Source organism: Fulmarus glacialis, unplaced genomic scaffold, assembly GCF_000690835.1.
Source record: "Fulmarus glacialis isolate BGI_N327 unplaced genomic scaffold, ASM69083v1 scaffold710, whole genome shotgun sequence".
In the NCBI taxonomy this organism is placed as follows: domain Eukaryota; kingdom Metazoa; phylum Chordata; class Aves; order Procellariiformes; family Procellariidae; genus Fulmarus; species Fulmarus glacialis.
In genome coordinates, this window is record NW_009188134.1 from 16,243 (window position 1) to 37,665 (window position 21,423).

The 21,423-nt window shown below is 40.9% G+C and overlaps 1 protein-coding gene across 1 annotated transcript in view; it reads right to left on the minus strand.

Moving 5' to 3' along the window:
* The window catches only part of BBX (bobby sox homolog (Drosophila)), a gene marked incomplete at its 3' end in the record, with an annotated part of 48,132 nt that overhangs the window by 12,322 nt on the left and 14,387 nt on the right, over window positions 1-21,423 (minus strand). The window contains exons 4-9 of the mRNA XM_009577230.1: window positions 20,983-21,050; window positions 14,418-14,498; window positions 12,066-12,146; window positions 6,671-6,751; window positions 3,260-3,340; window positions 113-1,031 (exon numbers count right to left, since the gene is read on the minus strand). Of these exons, the coding sequence (XP_009575525.1) occupies window positions 113-1,031; window positions 3,260-3,340; window positions 6,671-6,751; window positions 12,066-12,146; window positions 14,418-14,498; window positions 20,983-21,050 (1,311 nt within the window). The remainder of the gene's footprint in view (window positions 1-112; window positions 1,032-3,259; window positions 3,341-6,670; window positions 6,752-12,065; window positions 12,147-14,417; window positions 14,499-20,982; window positions 21,051-21,423) is intronic.

The following is a 21,423-nucleotide window of genomic DNA, read 5'->3' on the forward strand; positions in this document are numbered from 1 at the left end:
CCCATCACACATTGCTCAAACTCCAGCTTAAACATGGATTTTTGCTTTTCCTCCCACTCCAGGCAGGCTTTTGCGGTTCATGCTGTAAATGAAACACTCAAAAGCCACCCACCTCTGTCCACGTTAGCGCGCAGAGATGTGAGCATGCCCTCTGACACCAGAGTTTTATAAAGAGCACCTTTGCAAGACCTCTCCGATTTCCTGGAGCCACAGGTTTCTATCTTTTTAACGCAGTCACTGTCCTCAGTTTTGACCTGTCCTGGTAAGCTTTGGGGTACCACCTCCTCTGTTGGGGTCAGTGGTTCCACTTTAATGTTATCAGAAGCCTCACAGGGTACTTCCTTGCTGGCTGCAATACTAAGGAAATCGGGAGGCTTTGATTCTTTGGTGGTCTCTGGGGGTTTCTCCTTTGATGTTTTCTTCTCTTTCGATTTCACTTTTTTCTTTGGTGATTTTGTATCCAACACGCTTCCCTTCACATTTGAGACAGGGCGGGTTTTTTTGCGGGGAGTTTCCGCGAGTCTCTCAGCACCCCAGTCCCCCTTTGCAACAGCTTCAATTGTATACATTACACTTTCAATGTCCGACTCAGAGGACTGCCTCTTTTTACAAGGTTTCTTGGGGGTAGATTTTTCATTTGTGTGCCGGTCCAACTTATTTTTTTTCTTTTTCTTCTTTATCTTTTCTGGCTTTAGCCCGAGGATATTCATGTCAGCCATTGAAAGCTCTGGAGAACAGCACATGTGATCCTTTGTGTTATCATTTCTCTCAAAAGGACTGCTCTCCATTGCAAGACTAGTAAAATCTCTGCATTTTGCAGTTTCTGATTCCTCAGCTTTTGTCTCATCCCAGTTTTGCATTTTCTCTATCTCTGATTGTTCTACTTTTCCTTTACAGGAGTCTTTTATGGTTGTTTTCTCCAGTTCTTCTACTTCCATTTCCTCTGGAACTTCCCTTCCCACATCCTCTGGTGCTTCTACTTTTGTTTTCCCAGGTTCTTTCACTTTTACTCCTTCTGAAGCAAGGCACATCTAAAACAAGTTTAAAAATAGTCCCATGAAACAAAGATCAACTGTTAACATTACTTACCTATATTAACTAGAGCATTACACAGGGAATCTCTCTGGCATCTTAGTTCAGGAAAGCAAACTATGCTAAAGGACAATATTGAAAAAAGACGCTGAAGCCCTAGTGAAACTGATGCGATGATGGCTAAATGCTAGAATAAGGCTGGAGGGTTCTACTGCTGTAATAGGAAAAGACTCCAACTGATCTCAGTGGCGTTTCCATGATCCTTTAAGTGCCTTTTATATAACCTGGAAACCCACTGCTAGATTGATTTTCAGAATACCATAAATGCAGCAGAACACCACAGTATCTCCCACTATTGCCACAGACACGTTACTTGAAATCTCATATCCATACCCCCTTCAACTCCCAAATGTTCCTATATACAATTCGTTCCTCCATCTTCCAAATGGCCCTGAAGGAGGGGGTGAAAAAAGTTAATCAAATCTCAGTAATCGATATTATTTTCTTTTCTTGAATGTGCAAAATAATTTGGAAAATAGTAACAAAGCCTTCCAAATCTTTCTTCTCATGTCACAGACTTATTTTGCAAAGAACTGCAAAGCAGCAGTGGTTGCCATGGTTATCTCCTCCTGGAGATAACATTAATGGAAACCAAAACCCTCATACTGTCTGAGGAACAGCGATATTCAAAAAAAGAGCTGTAACAAGGTTCTCAAACTGCCATGTTCCTGCAGCACTGATTTGGGAGATCCTCTTGGTTTTGGATCACTTGTAAGCTACGCTGACAGTGCTACAGAGGGTAGTCCTTCACAGTACCACACAGTTCCCCTTAGGAAGACATGTTTTCTTCTTATTATTCTCCCTCTCAAAGCCCCCAAGCTGAATTCACAGTGCTATTTTGTTTTTAAAACAAATGCCAACCAAACAGCCACCTGGAGCAAAACCAGATGGAAGAGGCTTGCTTTGAACCAGACATCAGGAGTTTTCCTATCCTGCAGCTCAGCCCACGGGCCATGTGGTCAGTGTGGATGTACCCTCCAGATCATTGGGTTCTCTTTAGGTCAATTTTAGATTTCGCAAATCGGCAAGGCATTTTTTTCTTGCAAACTAAAAATATCTCTTACACCAATATATGTATCAGCATAACGCCAATGATAGAACGCTTTGTAGTAAGTTTCCAAAATTCTTGCTGCACAGGGTAGAAACTCCTGATCTGGCTCAGGTCAAGCTAAGTTGACCACTGGAAACACCGGAGCTTGGGCAGCACAGTGTCTATTAGGAAGCAAGTTAAATTATGCAGAGGAGAACCCCACAGCTGTGCTGAGGTGGGTTCTTGGTACCAAGGTACTTCTGTGACTTTTTTACTGCACTGCAATGTAAACACAGCCTGTGATTTTCAAAAGCTAAAGATCAATCTTTAAAATGCAACTCATTGGACAGTAATAATATTTTGTCTTTTAAACACACATACCCCTCGCCAATGGATTTTTTTTCTTTATACTTTTGCTGCCTCTACAGTAGCCAATAGTACAGAGGGCTACAGATGTGGCTACAAAAAAGCGACTTCTGTTTTGTGAGCTCTAAATAAACTTGCAATTCAGTCTTTGAGATTAGGAAAGCTTGGGGGGAAAAAAAAAAGCTTAGAAACAAAATAAATACAACATTTCAATACGAAGCCATTGGTTGTAACTGTTCCCAGAAGGAGGATCTGCTCAGAGTATCATAGCAGAGTTTCTATGGAAGTTATTGACCTGTTTATTCCCCGCTTCAAAAAACAGTAGGCATGAAAAGCAAAAAGAAATGAAAACAACGAATGGCCTTTAACAGGTATTCGTAATGGCAATGCCCTAATCTGAGTAACAGCCCTACTAATCCAGCCCTCTTTCTCAACGCATTGTGCCTCCCCAGCCAAACCAAACAGACCAAACCCCAAACTCTAAAACAAGGAATTGAAACAATTTCAATGGTGATTGGAAAGTCCCTTTGCCACCAGGGACTGGTACTTCTTCTCAGCTGCAGCACAGACTCTTAGAAACCTCCAAGTTGATGGCTAGCCTGGGGAAATCTTGACTTGTGGCACTCAAGCCATGATAATTTAAGCTTCTATAAGCAACAGGGTAATTATAACTTTAGCACTGTTCTGCCTTCCAGACTTTGGCAATCAACATCATTAACTTCTCCGCCCCACTGCACCTGTGGTAATTAGTCACCAGGATTTTAATATTACCTCTGCCAGTTGAAATAATGCTGATGTTCCACACTGTTTTGTTAAATCAGAAGGACCTGAATGGGATGTACTTGAAGAAATCTAAAGAAAAAACAGAGGGGGAGAAAAAAGAAAAACATTATTTCACTAGCACAATTCTTTTACGTTTATCACACAGCTTTTGAAGAGATTATTTCCTCCCTCTTCCAAAAATTCATTCATAAGATTATATACTGAAAAAGTGCAGACCTGTGCATGCTGTTACAAATAACACCCCGCTCCACCATTGCTCCGGTGGATAATACCGTTGGACACTACAAGCTATTTCCAGATTTGGGGATCTTCTTGTCAGGACTCCCTTTGAAGAGTAGGATGAACTGAAGCACATGCTCTCACACACAAACAGACTCCAGCAGCTAAGCACCAATCTACACCAGCATGCAACCCAGCTGGTGGTGTTTTTGAAGGCTTAGTTGGACATTTGATTGCAAAATCATTTCATTGTCATATCTTAAGAAGGTTACTCCTGCCTGGCTATGGCACTGCCTGTTAGTGTCCTATAGGACTCATATAAAAGAAATGCTATGAAACCAAAGTGAAGTAGGATCCCTCAAGCCTTTGGTAACCTTTACTACTCCTCAAGAGTACGGGAGGCTGTCTGGCAAGCAAGTAGCTGATTATTCTCCAGAATCTTTTTCCTGTACCAGGTCGTGATCCTTTTCAATACTTGAGAGTGTTTTGTATCACTTTTGAGCTAGGTGCAATGAAATGATCTTTTTCTAAACAAATTAAAAGGATCAGTCTCAGGATTGGCCATTAGTATGAAGAAAATTACGTATTTTTAAGGACATATCCCATAATCTCTGATAAGGCTTGCAGGTTCCTTATACTTGCTTCCTTAGAAAAAGGGGGAGTTCTAGGGACTGGGGAACTAAAGGTTTACAGCCTTTTAGCTCCCCCTATCCCCCCAAACTCAGTTTTCATTGCTCTCAACCAACACTGGCCCACAAAGTTGATTTTGCAGACATCAACCCATCATTGCCGTAAAAGAAATAAACAAAAAAAGTTAGCAATGCTGTATCTCTGTCTACTGGAAGCTGCAGCTCTCCACAGCGTCTCCCAGCTCTGACCATTACAGCTCAAGTCTCCAAACGCCACTTACAGCCCCGCGTTGTGAGTGCTGCTAGCGCCCTGCAGCAGAAGTGGCCTCCTTGCCTTGCGGAGGTGACGCGCACCCCCACCACTGCCTCCCTTCGCTCTCATGCCTCCGCACTGAAGGCTAAAGACAAAGCACGCATTTAGGCACAGCAAGAGACTCAGCAGAGCTAATCAGCAACAGCCTCCCAGGCTGCTCCAACCATTTTTAGAAACTTAGAAATTCTCAGAATTTTTTAGAAAATAATTTAACCCACTTCTGCATTTTATTTTATCACAATCTGTGAAATACTGTGAAATATCAAAAAGGAAGGCATAGGGAAGGGGGGCAGGGAGAAAAGAAGATAAAATTGGTTAACCCACACAGCAGAGAGACAAAGGAGGAGCAGAGCAGTGTGGTGTGCTGAAGCAGACAGGCTCCCACGCGCTAGACCCCTGCCATGCCAGCAGCATGGAGACAGCAGTCACTCCCCTCCAGTGCACAGCATCTGTGGTTTGGAATTAGAGGCATGGCACAGATATCTGCCAAATGAACTCGCAAATCTAAGACACCCTCAAGGTGATAATGAACACGGTTTATTTGGGATGCTCCAAACCAGGTTGCGAACTGCTATCTGAAAACTTAAGCTGAATCTCTCACATTTTATTTATCCAATTACAATCCAAAATTACGGAGTTCTCCAAAACTGGGAAGGGAAGGAAAGGGAAAAAAGAAAAAAAGAAAAAAAAAAAAAAAAAAAACTAATGTCCTACAAGAGCTAGAGGCAAGGAGGATGTGCTTAGCACATCTGCCATGCTTTTCTCAGTTTGAATCAGAGCCTTTAACATTCATTTTGTATATTAAATTAGGTTTGTAGGAATCCATCTGAGCAGTCACTGAGAGAGATAGATCACGGAAACCTGTCCAATATGCAAACGTCACACCGCCAGACTTAGCTTCACTTTTTCCAACAACTGCAGTACAAACTCTGCGCTCCTGTGGACAAGCACCTGTCCTTCCCCCAAATTAGGGCTTCACAAGCTTCACAGTCACATCACAACTTTTAATGCTGACTTCCAAAAGTCAGGCTGCACTCAGCAACAGCCTTACTCCGGAACAGCACTACTCAAAAGCCTGCTGCTGTCCTGTAAGAGGACACCTCAAAAACCTCTGGTGTCCCTCACTGAATATTACCAGCCTTTCTGCTGTCCCAGGGCTGCAATAGCCAAATGCCCTTATGGATCACTGACCACAGTCAGCTGTAATCACCCTTGCGTAGGTACCGTTGACAACATAGCACACACCCACAAACTCTATTACTGCCAGGGAATGCCTGTAGGGCAAGGCAGGTTTTCTTTCACTCATATAAGTTCCTATAAAGTCAGATAGTAGCATTACTATCCATGGAACAAGGCATGAAATACTTTTATTTCAGTGCTTCCACATTTTCCCTGAGACAGATTAACCTCACCAGCAAGAACATATGGCTCGATGCCACTAGATGGGATCCAGAGAGCCATTTTCCTCACTGAAATAGGAAGTGATTTTAGATAAGGAAAAAAAAAAGGGGGGGAGAGGGGAAGTGTACTACTAAGGTGCTAGCATCCTCCCTTATTTACCTGGAATGCAGCATGTATCTTCATCTTTCAATCATCAAGAAGAATAATATTTGCACACCAAGCCTCAAAGGTTTTTGAGTGATTCACACATATCAAAGGGGACACCTCGACAAGGTTATATTTAAGACTTACAGAGAATTTCTAGTACTGTTGGGAAACCTGACCTAGTATACTTGATTACTCCTGACAGCTGCGATTTCAGAACTTAACACACTGCTTCAACTTCCAACTCTTCATACAGATTCCTGATGATCTCAAAGTCTACATTTCTCTTCTTATTCTTGGTCCCCATTCCGCAGTGCACCTTCCAGTCCTTATACCAAAGATTTACTTTCTGAATCCTGGTATTCAGCTCCTCGTTAAGAAAAATGCTGTTGTCTCTTGCCTTTGCTATTGTCCTGAGCATTGTTTTTATTATAGTTATAAGGCTATTTTTTCTAAAAAGAAGTGTAACTTTTTCTGTGCGGTCTCCAAGAAACTATGCACATTAACAAGTGTGTAAAGAAAAGCTAGGTCCCTGGGGCCATTGCCACTGCCTAATTCTCTTGTTATTCCATTATTCACTAATTTATGCTTCTGGAAATACTAAATTTGATACTAGAACAAACCTTACGCAATTCATACTTTTTTTGGGAAAAGATACACACATCTTCCCATTGTGATGCTATGTAACTTTACCTCTGCCAACTGGAAGAGTGCCGACTTCCCACAGTGCTTTACTGGCTCAGGACTTGACAACTGGGAAGTATTTGATGAGATCTAGGTTTCAAATGAACAGAGGAGAAAATATTTCAGTGGCACACAGGAAAGACAGAAAGGAAGGGAGAAAAAGAATGAAAAAATTAAGGAGTTAGTTAAATTAGATACTTTTAGATCTTCCTGGCAGAAGGCCCTACTTCAGATAGGCAATCCCATCCAAGAAACACTTAACAGGCATTTAGAAGTCAGCAGGATACAAGCAAACACAGAATTTCTTCCTTAGAATAAGGCTCATGGATTCTTTTCTACGTTTGTATTGTCCACAGCTAATATTCTATCATTTTACATGTGTTTTACTTGTGTTTTACGTGACTAAGTGAACGAGACGTACCTGTTGCTTAAAAACATGAACTGTGGTGGTCAAGGTTAAATAAAATTCTCCCGGAAAGCCTGGGCAGTATTTCCCATTTGGTTAGATATAGAAGGGGACCATTTGTCCTCACAGGCACTGCTTGTTTCACTTTCTTTAGTTAGAAAAAAGAAATAAGACCTTAAGTCTGGTGATCAAATCCAGCCTTCTAAATAGATGTTGGTGTGCCAGCAACCAGCACTGAGTAAATAACTACCACCGCACCTCAGGGAATTGCTTTTGCAGCCTATTTTTTCTGACCTGCTTCCAAGTGCAGCATTATGAGTTTACCAACACAAGAATTAATAATTATTTCTCGTATTTGATCGTTTTTGGCATGGCATTACATGGTAGTATTTGACCTGGAAGCATTGAAAAGCCCTACGATTAGGGGCAAGACTGCCAGTGTTTCTGTGGCATCTGCCTTGTCACAAAAATCACACTTATGACCATGATCTTTCAGATGCAAAAATTATCAGCTTAGCCTTTCTCTTTATATTTACTGTCTTTTGAATTAAGATTATTTGAAGAATTTACTTTTCAATTATCAAGGGGATTCATTACACCCCCACTGCACCCCAATCCAGAACATCCATTTTCCTGCAAGCTATTTACAATACAGTGAATAATACTTGAATGTGCATTAATAATGATTTTTAGAATTAAACTAAAATAATTCAAAATCCTAGTTTTGCTTTGAGACAGTTCAGTGAATCTGCTCAGGACCCCACTGAAGTAAGTGATCTTGTACACCACACTTTGCAGGAAGAGGGCCTCAACTTTTTATCTTTCTGCCGTAATACATTTTCAACTTTTCATGACTTTTTCAGGGCAATATCAATGCAAGGAAAGGGACAGAACCCTGCCCCCCCCGCCCACTGAAGTATAACATGAGAATATGCAGGCATATCTTGCCTCCTGATGCACAATGTGAGGAAAGACTAAAGAATTTTGTTTTGACAATAGAATGGGTACTCCTAACAGAATGCAAGCGAGATCCTTGTAGTACTAATAGAAAGAGAGGAAGCCAAAATTTCACTTCAGCAAAAAAATTCTCTTCATAGTCAAGAAAACAAACTGCAAGAGACATAAACTTAGAATTAATTTTGCCAAAGCTGATGGCCAAACATCAGAAGTAAGAGGATGGCTGATCAATCAGCTCTTAGTGAGATTACAGATCTCATTCCCTGTCTTAGCACCATCTTCCAGTTCTAATTAGAATAATCAGAACCTGCAGTACTACAACCATGAATAGCCCCTTCTTTTGTAGACGTTTAACTTGGGGATCATTAGGATCAAGTTGTTATCTTTTATTACAATGCAGGTCAGCATTTTAGCTAGTATATTACATTCTAGTTTGCATAAGAAGCATGTTCCATGGTACCACTTTTTCATTTCCCTCCTAGAACAGGCATTTCACTTAAACACGGATATTTAATAATTTCAGTATATAGGCAAACAGCAAATATAGTCATCTATTTTATGTAACGGCTTTAGCTGGGAAGATTACAGCTTTATTTAAGGGAAGGCTGGAAGAGAAGATACTGACCTAGCTCTCGCATTCCCAATTTCAAGGCATTTTGACCAAAAGTTTTGGATTCAAACCTTCTGTTCGGCACAGAAATAAACAGAAAGGCTTGCCCACAAGCCCGCTCAAAGTGAGTATGTGAGAACGCAGCAGGGACAAAATCATCCTCAAGCATGCATTTTTCTTAAATGATATTAACCCACTGGACTAGCAAAGAAAATTTCACCTTGTTGCATGTTGCACGTGATTGGTTTTTTTTTTTTTTGATTAAATCACCTAGAGAAAAACTTCAGAAAAGCAGCTGAAAGTGAAGAGTTTCTGGGTTTTGGCTTCATTTTGTTTTTAAGATGGGTAAACTAGCAATCTTACTGCTTCCACTCTCAGAAAGCATCTTTATTTAATAACGGATGAGAGTTTAACTAGGTAAAACTAAGAGGTACTCGTATTTCTTCTCTATGAAGCAGTCATCACCATCTGTTCGCGTTTGCCAAACACACATCCAGTAAGACCAAGAGAGCAAGGGGTCCCATCTGCTCTGCTTCTCTCACATGGCAAGGAGGATGACAGCAACCAGCCCATGTGAGCAGACAGCTTGCAAACAGCCATCATGCTAAGGAACACAGCCCACTGCTCAGAAATCACTGGCCTATATAATGGCTTTCCGTAAAGGTATGAATAAGAAGGACAAAAGTAGGGCCAAGTATTTCCAAGAGCAGAGCAGAATGAGAAAGCCAAGACCGTAACTTGGCAACACTCCAAATTTCAAAAACTCTTCTGAGGACATCACATCATCTTTGCAGACCTCCAAGGCGCTTGCCTGCGGATCCGCGGGACCCAACAAAGTCCTACTCCTGGGATTTTCATTATCTGTTATGGCAAGTCACTAGACAGCCCTCATTAGCCATATCCTCAACAGCTTTAATTGAAGACTATAGCACTTGGGACAGACAAACAGATGAAAGGCTAACCGAGGCTGTAAAGAAGAAAGAATCACATGCTACATCTACATGCAACGAGCTCCTTCTGAGTGACAGGGGACTTGTACTCCCGGGTAAAGGTGCCCATTTTAAATGGCAAGTCTATTCAATGGGATCGTTATCTTCACAAAGAGGCACTCTTACTCACACTGCTGCAAAGACGGCAAAGAGAAAGGGAACATATGAAGAACACCCAGCCAGAACCAAAACTGAGCTGGGACGTCTGCCAAAAGTCTCCAGGCACATCAGACCACAGCACACTTCACATTTCTTCACAGGTCTACTTGGCTACTGGCTAAATAACTACATTCTCTCCCTCCCTCTTTTCTTTTGTAGCACTGTATATTGCTGACAACAGCCTACTGCAAATTGCTTACCATAATTTAGCTTATTAAATGCAGTAATGCATTCATATAGACAGGACCCGGTAAGAAGTGACACAGTAAGGAACGGGATTTTTGCCAAACTTGACAAAGGCATCCTGTGCAAATGAAAGCCCTTATATTTGAAAGAGCATAAGCGGCTTTAATAGCAGGGAGGAGAAAGCTTAAAGAGGTTCTGTAGCATGCTCAATACTTTCCCCTGGAACAACTTAAATGAAATCAGGCTGTAATCTTAAAAAAACACCATTTCTCTATTGCTATAGATAAAACATAACATTAGTCACTGCCATTAAGGTTTCACAACAACAGTATAATACAAGAGGAATAACAATGGCAAACACGGGGGTTTTTTTCGTTTGGTTGGGTTGGTGTTGGTTTTTTTTTTTTGGTCATTGTTTTGTTTTTTGCTTTTCCAGATTTCTGTCCCTTATTTCCAGACACTGAAAAAACAACCAAAAAAATACAACCCCCTCCAGACTGCAGACACATTTTAACATTTTTTACAAGAAAAAGAGATTAAACCCGACTTTAAAAGTGTCCTCTCCAGTTTCTAATTAACTTTCTAAGCACCTCTTCTACCTAACATTTGATGATTCATACGTGCACTCCAATGTGCCAAATGAGCTTGCTCAGCGTAGTGGTATGCAACTCAATGCACTGTCACATCCGTATGACAATTTTCAGGTTTGTCATTTTGTTGTTTGTTCAGTTAGGAGAGGAAATTATTTTAGGTTCTGTGAAATTTTGAAAGTATGGCTAAGTCAGGTTTTACATGACAATTTGAAAATGCTGTACTAAAGGCAATTCATACCCTATTCAACTCTGCAGATATCTAAAATTGCTGTTTAATTAAAATGTAGATAGCCAATATTTTTGAAACTAAGTTAGCAGATTCACTCGTGCAATATTTTGCAATAAAATTCACAGGAAATGTTCTCCAGCTTATATCTTTTACTTGGTTTAAAAGGTTGGCTTCAGCACATGGCTTCATCCTGCTCAATTTCACTAATTTTCTCAAAAGAACTTTCCAAATTAACTTGTAACTTTAAAAAAAGGTGGCACATACGAAAACACCTTCATGATTAGAGCTATTAACTCTATTGTATCTTTTATAGGGGTGTTTGTAGTCAGGTATTTTATAGCACCTGAATCAGTAAATTGTTTTTTCTTAACTGGGCCTCCTAAGAAATATATCAAGGCCCATCCTAGCCAAGCTAAAACCACACAGTACACCATTATCTTAACATGTAACAGGAAGAAGAGTGTTGTATGTAGTCAAACCTCTGTAAGCACATGGAATAACAAACAGGGTATCTTTTCATCTCATTATGCTCCTCTACAATAGCACCACCTCCAATCCCAGTCTTTTCAGACACACCCTATTGAATATATCTTTAGCATAACTGATTCTGCAAGCAGCACCAGACTCCCCCAAACGGGCAAGTAGAGTATATGTGTGGAAAGTCAATTCATAGAGGCACATCAAATACCTGTGAGAAGAAATTCTTAAAAGCAATCTTTAAGGACTCCCAATCTTCAATACGTGGAGGAAGGAGGATAGCTTACATACTTATGGGTAATTTATAGCCTTTATAAGTCACCACCTAATGATGCTGTTACATATCCTTGTAGCTGTTGCGATAAGCTTCCTTTGACCCGCAAGGTTATTTTTTCAAAGGATTCCTGCCTTTAGGGGAGTTGCCATTTTGCACTGCTGCAGCCTCTTCCATAGGCAGTGCATAGTGTCATTTCAGAATGTCTTTTATTTGTTGTTTTCCTAGATGTAAATTAAAAGGCCATTTGGAAAATACGTCTGCAGTGGTCCTTTAGTATGGAAGGCCAGGTAATGTTCACAAGCCCAGTATCTTTTGTGTGTGCTACAGCTGGTAGAACTGGCCAACATCTCATCCAATCACTGGTTATTCCCCCCACGACTTTCTTAACACAATGCTGTCATGAAGATAAACATCTATTGATGGGAATCACTTATAAGACAGGGTGCTTAGCCATTCAGTGACAACTCTTACTGGTTCCTTGCTTCCTCCCATCCTCCCCCACCATATTTCAGCTATTATACCTCAGCAAACTGAAACAATGCAGATTCCTCGGTTTGTTTTACAGCTCCCGGGACTCCAGGCTGTGATGTGCTTGAAGAGATCTGTCAGGAAAACAATTATGTTTGTATTACCTAACTCTTCAGTTTCAATATTAAACTTCAAAGTGCTAAACTTCTGATCCATCATACAGAAAGACTCCTGGTACCTAAGAGCATGCACACGAGTCCCAGCACACTCGTACAAAGAACAGTGTCTGCCTTCCAGGAGACACATAAATGGGTGATCTGTGAAATGGTGATCCTGAATTATTTTTCACAAGGAAAATCTTTCCTAGGATCAATAGAACAGGCTAAGACTTTTTTGAAGGGCTTTTATTTGCCCACTGATATGTCAAAAGAGGGTTAGCAACAAAAACTTAACACTATATTGTATTTCACAGTTCAGCAAAAGACCTGAGACTGCAGAATGGTGGTGCTGACAGAGCACAAATTGCTACTTAGCAAGGAAGGTAAGTGCGGTCAGGGACACAATGCGTGCAGGTACTTTGAGATACCAGATCTATACCAGACACTAAGGTAACTGCATTTTATACTGTTTAACTTGTGTCAATTATTTTTGTTGCAAATGACATCTCTGATTAATGTTAGACCTTGGTACAAGTGCTGATTATTTTGCCATTGACACACATACCTACCATGTACTGGTTAGGTGCAGCCTGACTACAGACTGTTTAACATCCTTGAAAAGTAAGCTACCTAATATGCATTTCTAATTACTGATCACCAGTGAGCTAGTTCTACACCGGGTATTTTAGTGGTGCGGATGAGCTTGTTTCCTGGCATCCACTGAGGTTCTTCTTTGAGGGGTAAGGAAAAGCCAGGGGTCACAAGCCCTTAGCAAGAGCAAATCTTGCAGCCCACAACACAATTCCTGCCTACTACCACATGGCTCTGGCACTTTCCTGCTTGGGCACTGTAAAATGAACTGAAAACAATTAAGTGAGCTGGTATTTGTTTTACTCTTTGAAAGACTTGGCAGTGAAATTCAAGAAACAGACCATTATCAAGAGGAACTACACAAAGTATGACATTGCTCAACTGACGGTATAAGTATGCAAAAGCATCTTAGAAATACTTGAAGATGGATGATGAATTATTACCATAGAAGTATCATAAATGACACTGGAATCAACCAATTTTAAGAAGCTTCTCAGTATTGCTGGCACACCAGGCATTTCCTCTTCCTAACAAGAAAAGCCAGCAGGTTGTATAAGAGCCTAACTACAGGTTATGTACTTCACTGTGGCCATTACCTTTAATCAGAAATAAAGTATCAGTGCTTTATTTCTAATACATTTTGAAAGCCTCAGATCTTAAGCTGGAACTCAAGGTCTTGTGGGTTGATGTTAAAGCAAACAAACAAACAAACAAAAACAAAAATATCACATTTTCTATGTGCCAGGATTGCAATATATCTGCTCCATAAGTGATGACATTTAGGGAGCTGTGTGAAGGTGCACACAGCAATGAGTATTAAAGACATGGGAGTCAGATTCACAGCTGATGTGAAAACAGGTAGTAAGAAGAAGCCCCTGCTACGACAAAATTTCTTTCCAGATGCATTTACTCAAACACCACCCAGTGTCCTGTACAATCAATATTTATACAGCTAAATATTTATGTATCACTTGATTATGATAATTTCAAAACTTGGAGAGATATAAACATGCAAATGAGGCTTGCAGAGGACCAGGATTCTTTGCAACCTCATTCTTGTCATGTTAGTTATGTCAATGAAATCCATTAAAACTTGGATGAAATAGTGTATACGTGGGGGAAAAAAAAAAACAAAAACCAAAACCCAAAACACTACGGTTGCACTTCTAGCAATAACTGGAAATATATTGACAAAAATGTTGTACATTGCAAAACTAAAGCATAGTTGTATAGAGCTATTTGATGGTTATAGAATAGAAGAAAATTTTGGAAATTCCAGAATTGATGGAGTCAATGACTAAAGCAGCCACAATAGATAAAGGAGATAATGTAACATCCAAAGATACATGTTAGAACTTTAGTTAGTAAGACTCTAGTTTAAAACTAAGTGCAGGAATGACACATCTCTAAATTACTGCTTAAACCACAGCTCCATTATTGCACTAGGGTTTCCACCATGTTCCTAAACACACACTCCTGCACTTCCAGTCTGACCTATCTAACCTGATAAATGATCCAGTACCATAAACCCAAAAAGAAGGAACAAATAAAGGCATGAACTTTAGTTAAAAATTTTTGATTTCTCTTTCAGCTGAACATTAGATGTTTCTTAAAAGGAAAACACTGGGGAAGACAACGCTTTTTAAAGAAACTCACCTCTGCAAATTGAAACAATGACGACTTCTGACAGGTTTCCGTAGAATTAGCTGCATCAGATTGGCAAGTACTTGAGGAAACCTGAAACAAGGAGTGCGTAGAGTAAGACCTCAAAGGTGCTTCTTTCAAGCTAAGAACAACAGTGAGCAAAATAAAATACCAGGCAGCAGTAACAAGCAGCAGTGTTTAAGAGAAGATGGGAATCTAATGTTTCACAATCCGGGACAGGTTAAATCAAATTTATAGATGAAAACATAGTTTAGCCCCCATTTTAATGCATCTGAAAATCACCTAAGAAGAAAGACCACAAAAATACCAGGGACTTTTTTTTTCTTTTATAATTCCAAATTTCCAAACAGAGTTTTATGCAACAGAATACTAAACTGATGATATTGGGCTACACACACAACTACCTTGTACTGGTGATGCTATCAACACTGTTATATCTGTAATTTGTACTACCATTCTGAATATGAAAATTACTTAGAAGCTGAAAAAAATTTTTTTGAAGACACTGAGTGTTGCTAAGTGACAGAAATACTTATTAGAAAAACAATCCCCAATCACCTGACAGCATGAAAATAAGTAGTTAAAGGTACCACAATACTAAAATTGCTCAAATAATGTACCTAAACATCCATTTAGGGGTGCTTACGAGAAACAGTGCAAGAAAGAGTCATAACTTCTGAAATCAAAATACAAAGAAATGACTGTTCAAAAACAACAGCCTTATTCGAATTAACACAGAGCTTAGCCGTACTATTCTTATTAGACAGAAATGTGTTAATCAAACATCATTCTGTAAAGGAATTGTATCAAATACAATACATTCATTGAATGTCACATTTGAGTGTAAAACATTTACATGTGTAACTCCTAGAAGCGTAAGCTACTGTTAGTATAAAATAAGGTATGTAACATGGCTTATAGGAAACAGAAGAAAGGAAGGAGGCTTTTAGGAAGCCTCCTAAATTTTAGGATTTTAGGAAAAGTAACAGGATGGATTTGGATTTTTTTTCCGCCTAACCATTTCAAATTTTTCATGAAATTTCAGTTTATTTAAAACATTTTGATGCAAATGTGTTTTTTCTCTTATTTATTACCGAAACAATAGCATTTATTAGTGAATGCACACATGAGATTTAGCTAGCGACTGCATCTGTTGCCAGCAAGCACAAAGCGCCACAGAATAAGCAGGCCTACGGCACATACAGTTTGTACTGCTGCTGCTGCTGTTTGTCCAAGATGCTTACGCAGTGCAATAGCACCAGTGGCATTTCATTTCAATCATCTGCTACCCATACTCCCCTGAAAACACTAAATCCAAGTATAGCAACCCACAGGCCAAGGGAAACTATACCACACGACAATTTGCTTATGTACACAGTCGAACTTGTTTCTTCCCAGCCATAAAACCAAGCAGAACAGTGCCTCCTGTGATCCATGCTTCCATTATATTTATTAAACACCAAGCAGGATGTTTTATCAGTGTACTATGGGAGTATACCAACCCAAAGGGTTACAAAGAATGTATTTTTAATGCCTGTCTTTTGCTTTTTCAATGGTTTGTGTTACTGTTTTCACTGATGTAATGTTTATTACTGCTTTTCTCATGTTTCTGTATGATCTGTTTAAGATGTCTGTGCCTCAGCAGTGGGGTGGATTGTACCAGGGATGCATACTGATCTTGCTGCTGTTGAGTGACCTCTGAAGGTCTGAGTCTCTGCACTGGTGTGAAATATATAAGGATGCTGCTTGCATGTCTGAGCGCTCATTTGGCTATTGCAGGCCACTTCACCAGTGGGATTCTCCCAGGAATAACCAAATTTGGGACTTGGTTCCCCATATAACTTACAATTATAACTTATAATTTTCTGCAGTTCGACCACCTGCCTTACATAGCTTAGTTTGTGGTGTCTGTTGAAGCAGTTTGTTCGCAAGCAGAGCCTTTTCAATGCGCCGTATGAAAGGGCACTATTTTGCTCAGGAGAAGCAACGTGAACAGGGAAGGCGTGTGAAACTTCTCTGCTCCCCGAGGCAGGCGCTGCAGGGCCATGAGTGCCTGAACTCTGCCCGCCCGCCGTAACAGAGACCGTGGCTTCGCGGCTTCCTCTGCCTATCTAAGGGCACGTCCACATGAACGTGTCAACACACGCCCGAGCTGGCACGGCACAAACCAGCTCCGAGTTGGGAGCCATTGACCCATGCCAGCCCAGGAGCACCGTGCTGGAGCGGAGATGCACTCCCGAGAGCGGCTTCTACGGCTCAGCCCCTGCAACACAAGTGCTGTAAGGCACTCGCTGCCCGGGCAGGCGCGGAGGGGGAGGACGAGCCTTCTCGCTGCCCCTGAGGCTGGGGGTCAGGCACAGCTTGTTCACCTTGCAGTACAGGAACCACAAGCCGTGGAAGGTGTGAAGCCCGTTTCCTACAGCTTTGTGTGTAAAGGACAGATAGCTGGTGCCCAGTAACTCAGAGATGATGTTGCCTTTGCTTGACAGAAGCACTAATTTGAACTTGTTTCTTCTACTCTGCTGCTCTCCACATGCTCCTGACTTGTGGGAAAGTTATTATCTCCAGGACTTCTAACCTCTGCCAGGCTGAACCTGATCAAAGTGTTAAAATAATTACCAGAGGGAATGGATGCACAGATAGTGCCACTGCATTCGTCTCATCTCCTGCTGTAATAAAACATCCTGAACATTTCCTCATTTCTTCTCCTCTTTCCTCCTCCCAGCTTACCCTCAGCTGCACTGAGAGATTTTTTCACTTCTGATTTACACTGTGGGCAATACCACCCCGTGCAGACCCGGCACTGCATGCAAGATAACCTTTTGTCCTCGAAGAGAAGGAAACCGCAAGGATAACACCCCTGTAGCCTCCCTTTCCCTGCAGGTTACCGTAACCTGCTCTAAAACAGATTACGCCGAACGAAGGTGCAGGACAGCCCCTGGCTGACCGTTGGCACTGACTGACGCGAGGCTTTAACGCCGTCCTGGTGTGCTGGGCAGCGGCCAGGGGGGAAACCGGCAGAAGAGCCAGATTTTGGACTACCCTACGAATTCCGGGATTTCTGGGCAGTAAGCTACAGGCAGGCCACTAGGTGCTGCTGTAAGGCAAGCAAAGGGCCTGACGGGCAAGTAAGGGAGATGTGCAGGGAGGGAGGTGAGCGGGCAAGCAAGGAGCGCTCCTCACCAGCTTCAGCCTTTCTGCTAATAAACCTGCCGTGAGAACCAGGCTTCGCCTAGCACGACGACAGTAGCTGGAGCAGACCCGTCCGGCGTTTCCACTTGGGTGTTCAACAAAATATGCTCACATATGCACCACAGTCTTGTGTAACTGATGAAAGGACCCAGGAGCCAGGTGGAAACTCACTGCATATCCAAGTCCTTTGTTTACTCTTGGTAAGGTCTGTAGCTTCTCTTGCCTATCTGCTTAGCAAGTCTGGCTGCTGCTTGGAAATCAATCATGTACCAACACTGAATTCTGTTATCAGAAGAAAAACTCTCTAGTCTATTGAAAAAAATTACAAAAATAGGAACATAACTGGCGACCGAAGGCTCAAGGCAATTTTGTAAATATTGCTGTCGTGCCTCTGCCCGTCCTCCTGCTGGCGGCTGTTCACTTTGTTACCCGATATCGGGGCTTCTCACAAGACAAAAGTTAAACACCTGGCTTGAAAAGTCCCTATACATCCATCTAACATATACTTGACAGAAAATCAGCGGGCACTGAATACATTTATGTGGGATTAGCAGACCTGTAAGTACCATTTCCCTCATCTTCTCCCAAGTTCTGAGCAAACTATGCCAGTGCTGCCCTCCTTTCTATTAACAATTTTTAAGATAATAGTATTTAAGTCCTATGCTTACAAGGCCACCCAAGTCTGCATAATCACACATATGCACAAGCAGCCAACCTGCATGAGATAATCTTGCATCTGGCGGTCCCCCAATTTAAGAACTGCATATATGCATGTGTATCTTACATGTACACACACATGCTTTAATGATAATGAAGACTACATGATATGATTTAGAGCATTCTTTTAAAAATGACACTGCATCTTCTTTTTTTTTTTAAAATTAAAGTGCCAGGGTTTTAGATATATGACATATATTTATATACTTACATGCATATAAAACCAATACCTATATTTTTCCATAGTTAAGCAACTTCTGAACCTCTTCACTGACAATACCTCAGCAGTCACCTTAGTACACCAAATTCTCTCCCATGTCAATACCAACTCTAACACAACACAGTTAACCCCCCTCCACTGAAGAGGAAAGCAGCTTACCAATTTTACAATGAATTCTTGAGCTTCTTACTGAGCTTGTCATACCACATCCTAGCATGTTCTGCTAACCTCCCAAACGCTGGTTTGAGCGTGAAACTGTTTTCAAGCATAAGCATGGAAATCGAACCATAGGTTGTCCCACAGGCATGCAAAGACGAACATCCTATGTCTCCTCTGTCCACACGCCCGAGGATGGGAAGCCAGAAGTGCTGTTCAGTTATCCAAGTCTAAAAAGGTTTACGATCTTTACTGCATTTGGGGAAACAGAAGCCTAAGAAATATTTGCTCCATCTCTAATCACCACTGAAACACTGAATCAGAAGGAAACAAAGGAAAACAGAAGACACACCAGGGCTGCCACACAAAGAAACTGAGGAAGTTTCCCAGTGCACAGAAACACAGCTGAAGACTTAATTCCAAGGAAGACTGAACTTCATCCATTTGGGTGCCTTCGAGAATACCAAGCACCCAGATTGTTCTGGAGGATGTATTTTACATAGGGGACCCTCTGAAAGAATCGGAGATGTGCTGTTTTGTTCCCTGGGAAAGTACTCGGACGCTTACCTGCTTCTCAGATAGTGTAGGACAATTAAAATACGGTAACACATTAGTAAGTACGGGCTAATTCCTGGCCCATCGTGATTCTAACAACAGCCAACAAATCCCTCAACTAGTTTTGTTCAGGCTGTATTTATGACAATTATTTTGCTCTTCATTTTGGGGGAAAGCAGGTTACACAGCTTGCCTCTTTGATGTGGAGGCCGGGTTTCAAAGGAAGACTACAGGCCCAAAAGAGCACACCGTAGTAAAGCTTATACATAAAGTAAATATTACATCACAAGCCATATTGCATGCTTCTATCAGAAAAAATGATAGAACATTATGTAGGCACATGGGAAATGTGTCTTTTGCTGAAAAAAAGAAAATCCTGATCAAAAAACATTCATATATTAAAACAATCACACAACATCCTTTTTGATTTGTCTCTAAATTCAGATGTAGATTTTATTCCTTCACTGCCATCTGAAATCATTCTACTTCAGGCACTTTTCATGTAAAACCAAGAAAGCTCAACTCACAAAGTCATAGCAAAGACCTTTCTTAATGGAACTGAGTATCTGTGACTACACTACAATACACCTCTCATTTAAACATAACAGCATAGTAAAAACAGTTTTTAAACTCCAAGCCAAGACATTCAAAGTTCGAAAACTACAGGACATTCTCATGTTAGCATAAAATAATCAATTTCTTTTCACTACTCTGCCAACCTTACCCTAGTGTTTCTTATTTTTAGTGCTGCAGCACAGAAAGCCAGTACCTGCATGTGCAGAAAGACTTCCACTGCTCAAACTGGTGTGCAAAGCATTGACTTGGCATAGTCTTGTCAGTACAGGAGCAACTAATCTCAAATGCACTACACATTTTGCATTTGGGGGTACCGCATACAGATAGTTTGCTATTGCTTTTCCTCCCAATAACAACAAAAAAAAGAAAAAAGAAACCCTCCTCACTTCCATGCTCTTCTTTCCAGGCTAGAGATTTATGGCAGTAACTACCTATTTCACCCAACACACAAGCCACCTCTTGAACAATTTTCAAAGTTGGCCCAAAAAATAAATCATAAATAATAATGAGCCTAAAGAAAGACCAAAGGTCTCTGCACTACTGGAGATATGCAGGAACACTTTTATTCACTAGACTCCTTCGTAAAAACAGAATGTTTGTGATGGCAACTGAACTACAAACTTCTTTTTAGACATAAAGACTTAGTGAATAGGAATAGACTGCAATACTTTGATTACCTGTTAGCACTCGCATGGTTTCAGAATGCATATATAATGACACTGATTGTACGGAAATTATTAGGTATTTATTTTGCTATTAGTACCAAGGCCACAGTTGCGTGAGGCATTGCACAAGCATATGAAATCCTTGCCCAAAACTGCTTGCAAATCATCTGTTTGTTAACACAGTCACTGTATTTCAACCCTTCTACCTGTGACAATATCCTCTCATGGGGCAGACTTGCCTGGTCTGATCAAATATTCAGTCAGCAGAATTAATATTGAACCAATATAAAAACTGGGCCCAACCACTACGTTCACAGCTGGGATGCAAGACTCATATCACAGGGCTCACACTTCAGTCCCACTTGAGGTTACCCAAGAAGTATCTTAAATTTCATCTCCCACTGTTCATATATTCCTCTTCAGAGCTCTCTTTAAACTCAGGGCTCACGGTAAGGAAGAGAAGGGAGTTCCTTACCTCTTGTGCAGTCAGGGCATGTTCCCCTGCTAGAAGCAGCATACTCAGGCCTCCCATTTGTGTAGGATCTGTTAAAAGAGTAAAACCAAGTCTTAAGTTTATTCATTTGCTTGTTTAAAGAACCTACCATTTGCAGCGTTAAACCCCCAAAAGACTACTTGTCACAGACACTCTAAGCAAGCTGCCATAAAAGGCAGTTCAAGAGAATCACAAATAACCACTTCTGTACCCTCTGGGAGAGGCTTTCAAAGCTGTTTGAAGGATTTAATTGGATTTGTGTGCTTAACACCCCATTGCATGGATTTACAATTTTACTGCCAAAGGTTTTATGTACTACAGAGATGGCTAACTTTAAAACAGAACTGTAATGATCTCATACATAAATGTACACAAAGATGCTCTAATATCACACATGTTTATAACTCAATGGATGCTCCTACC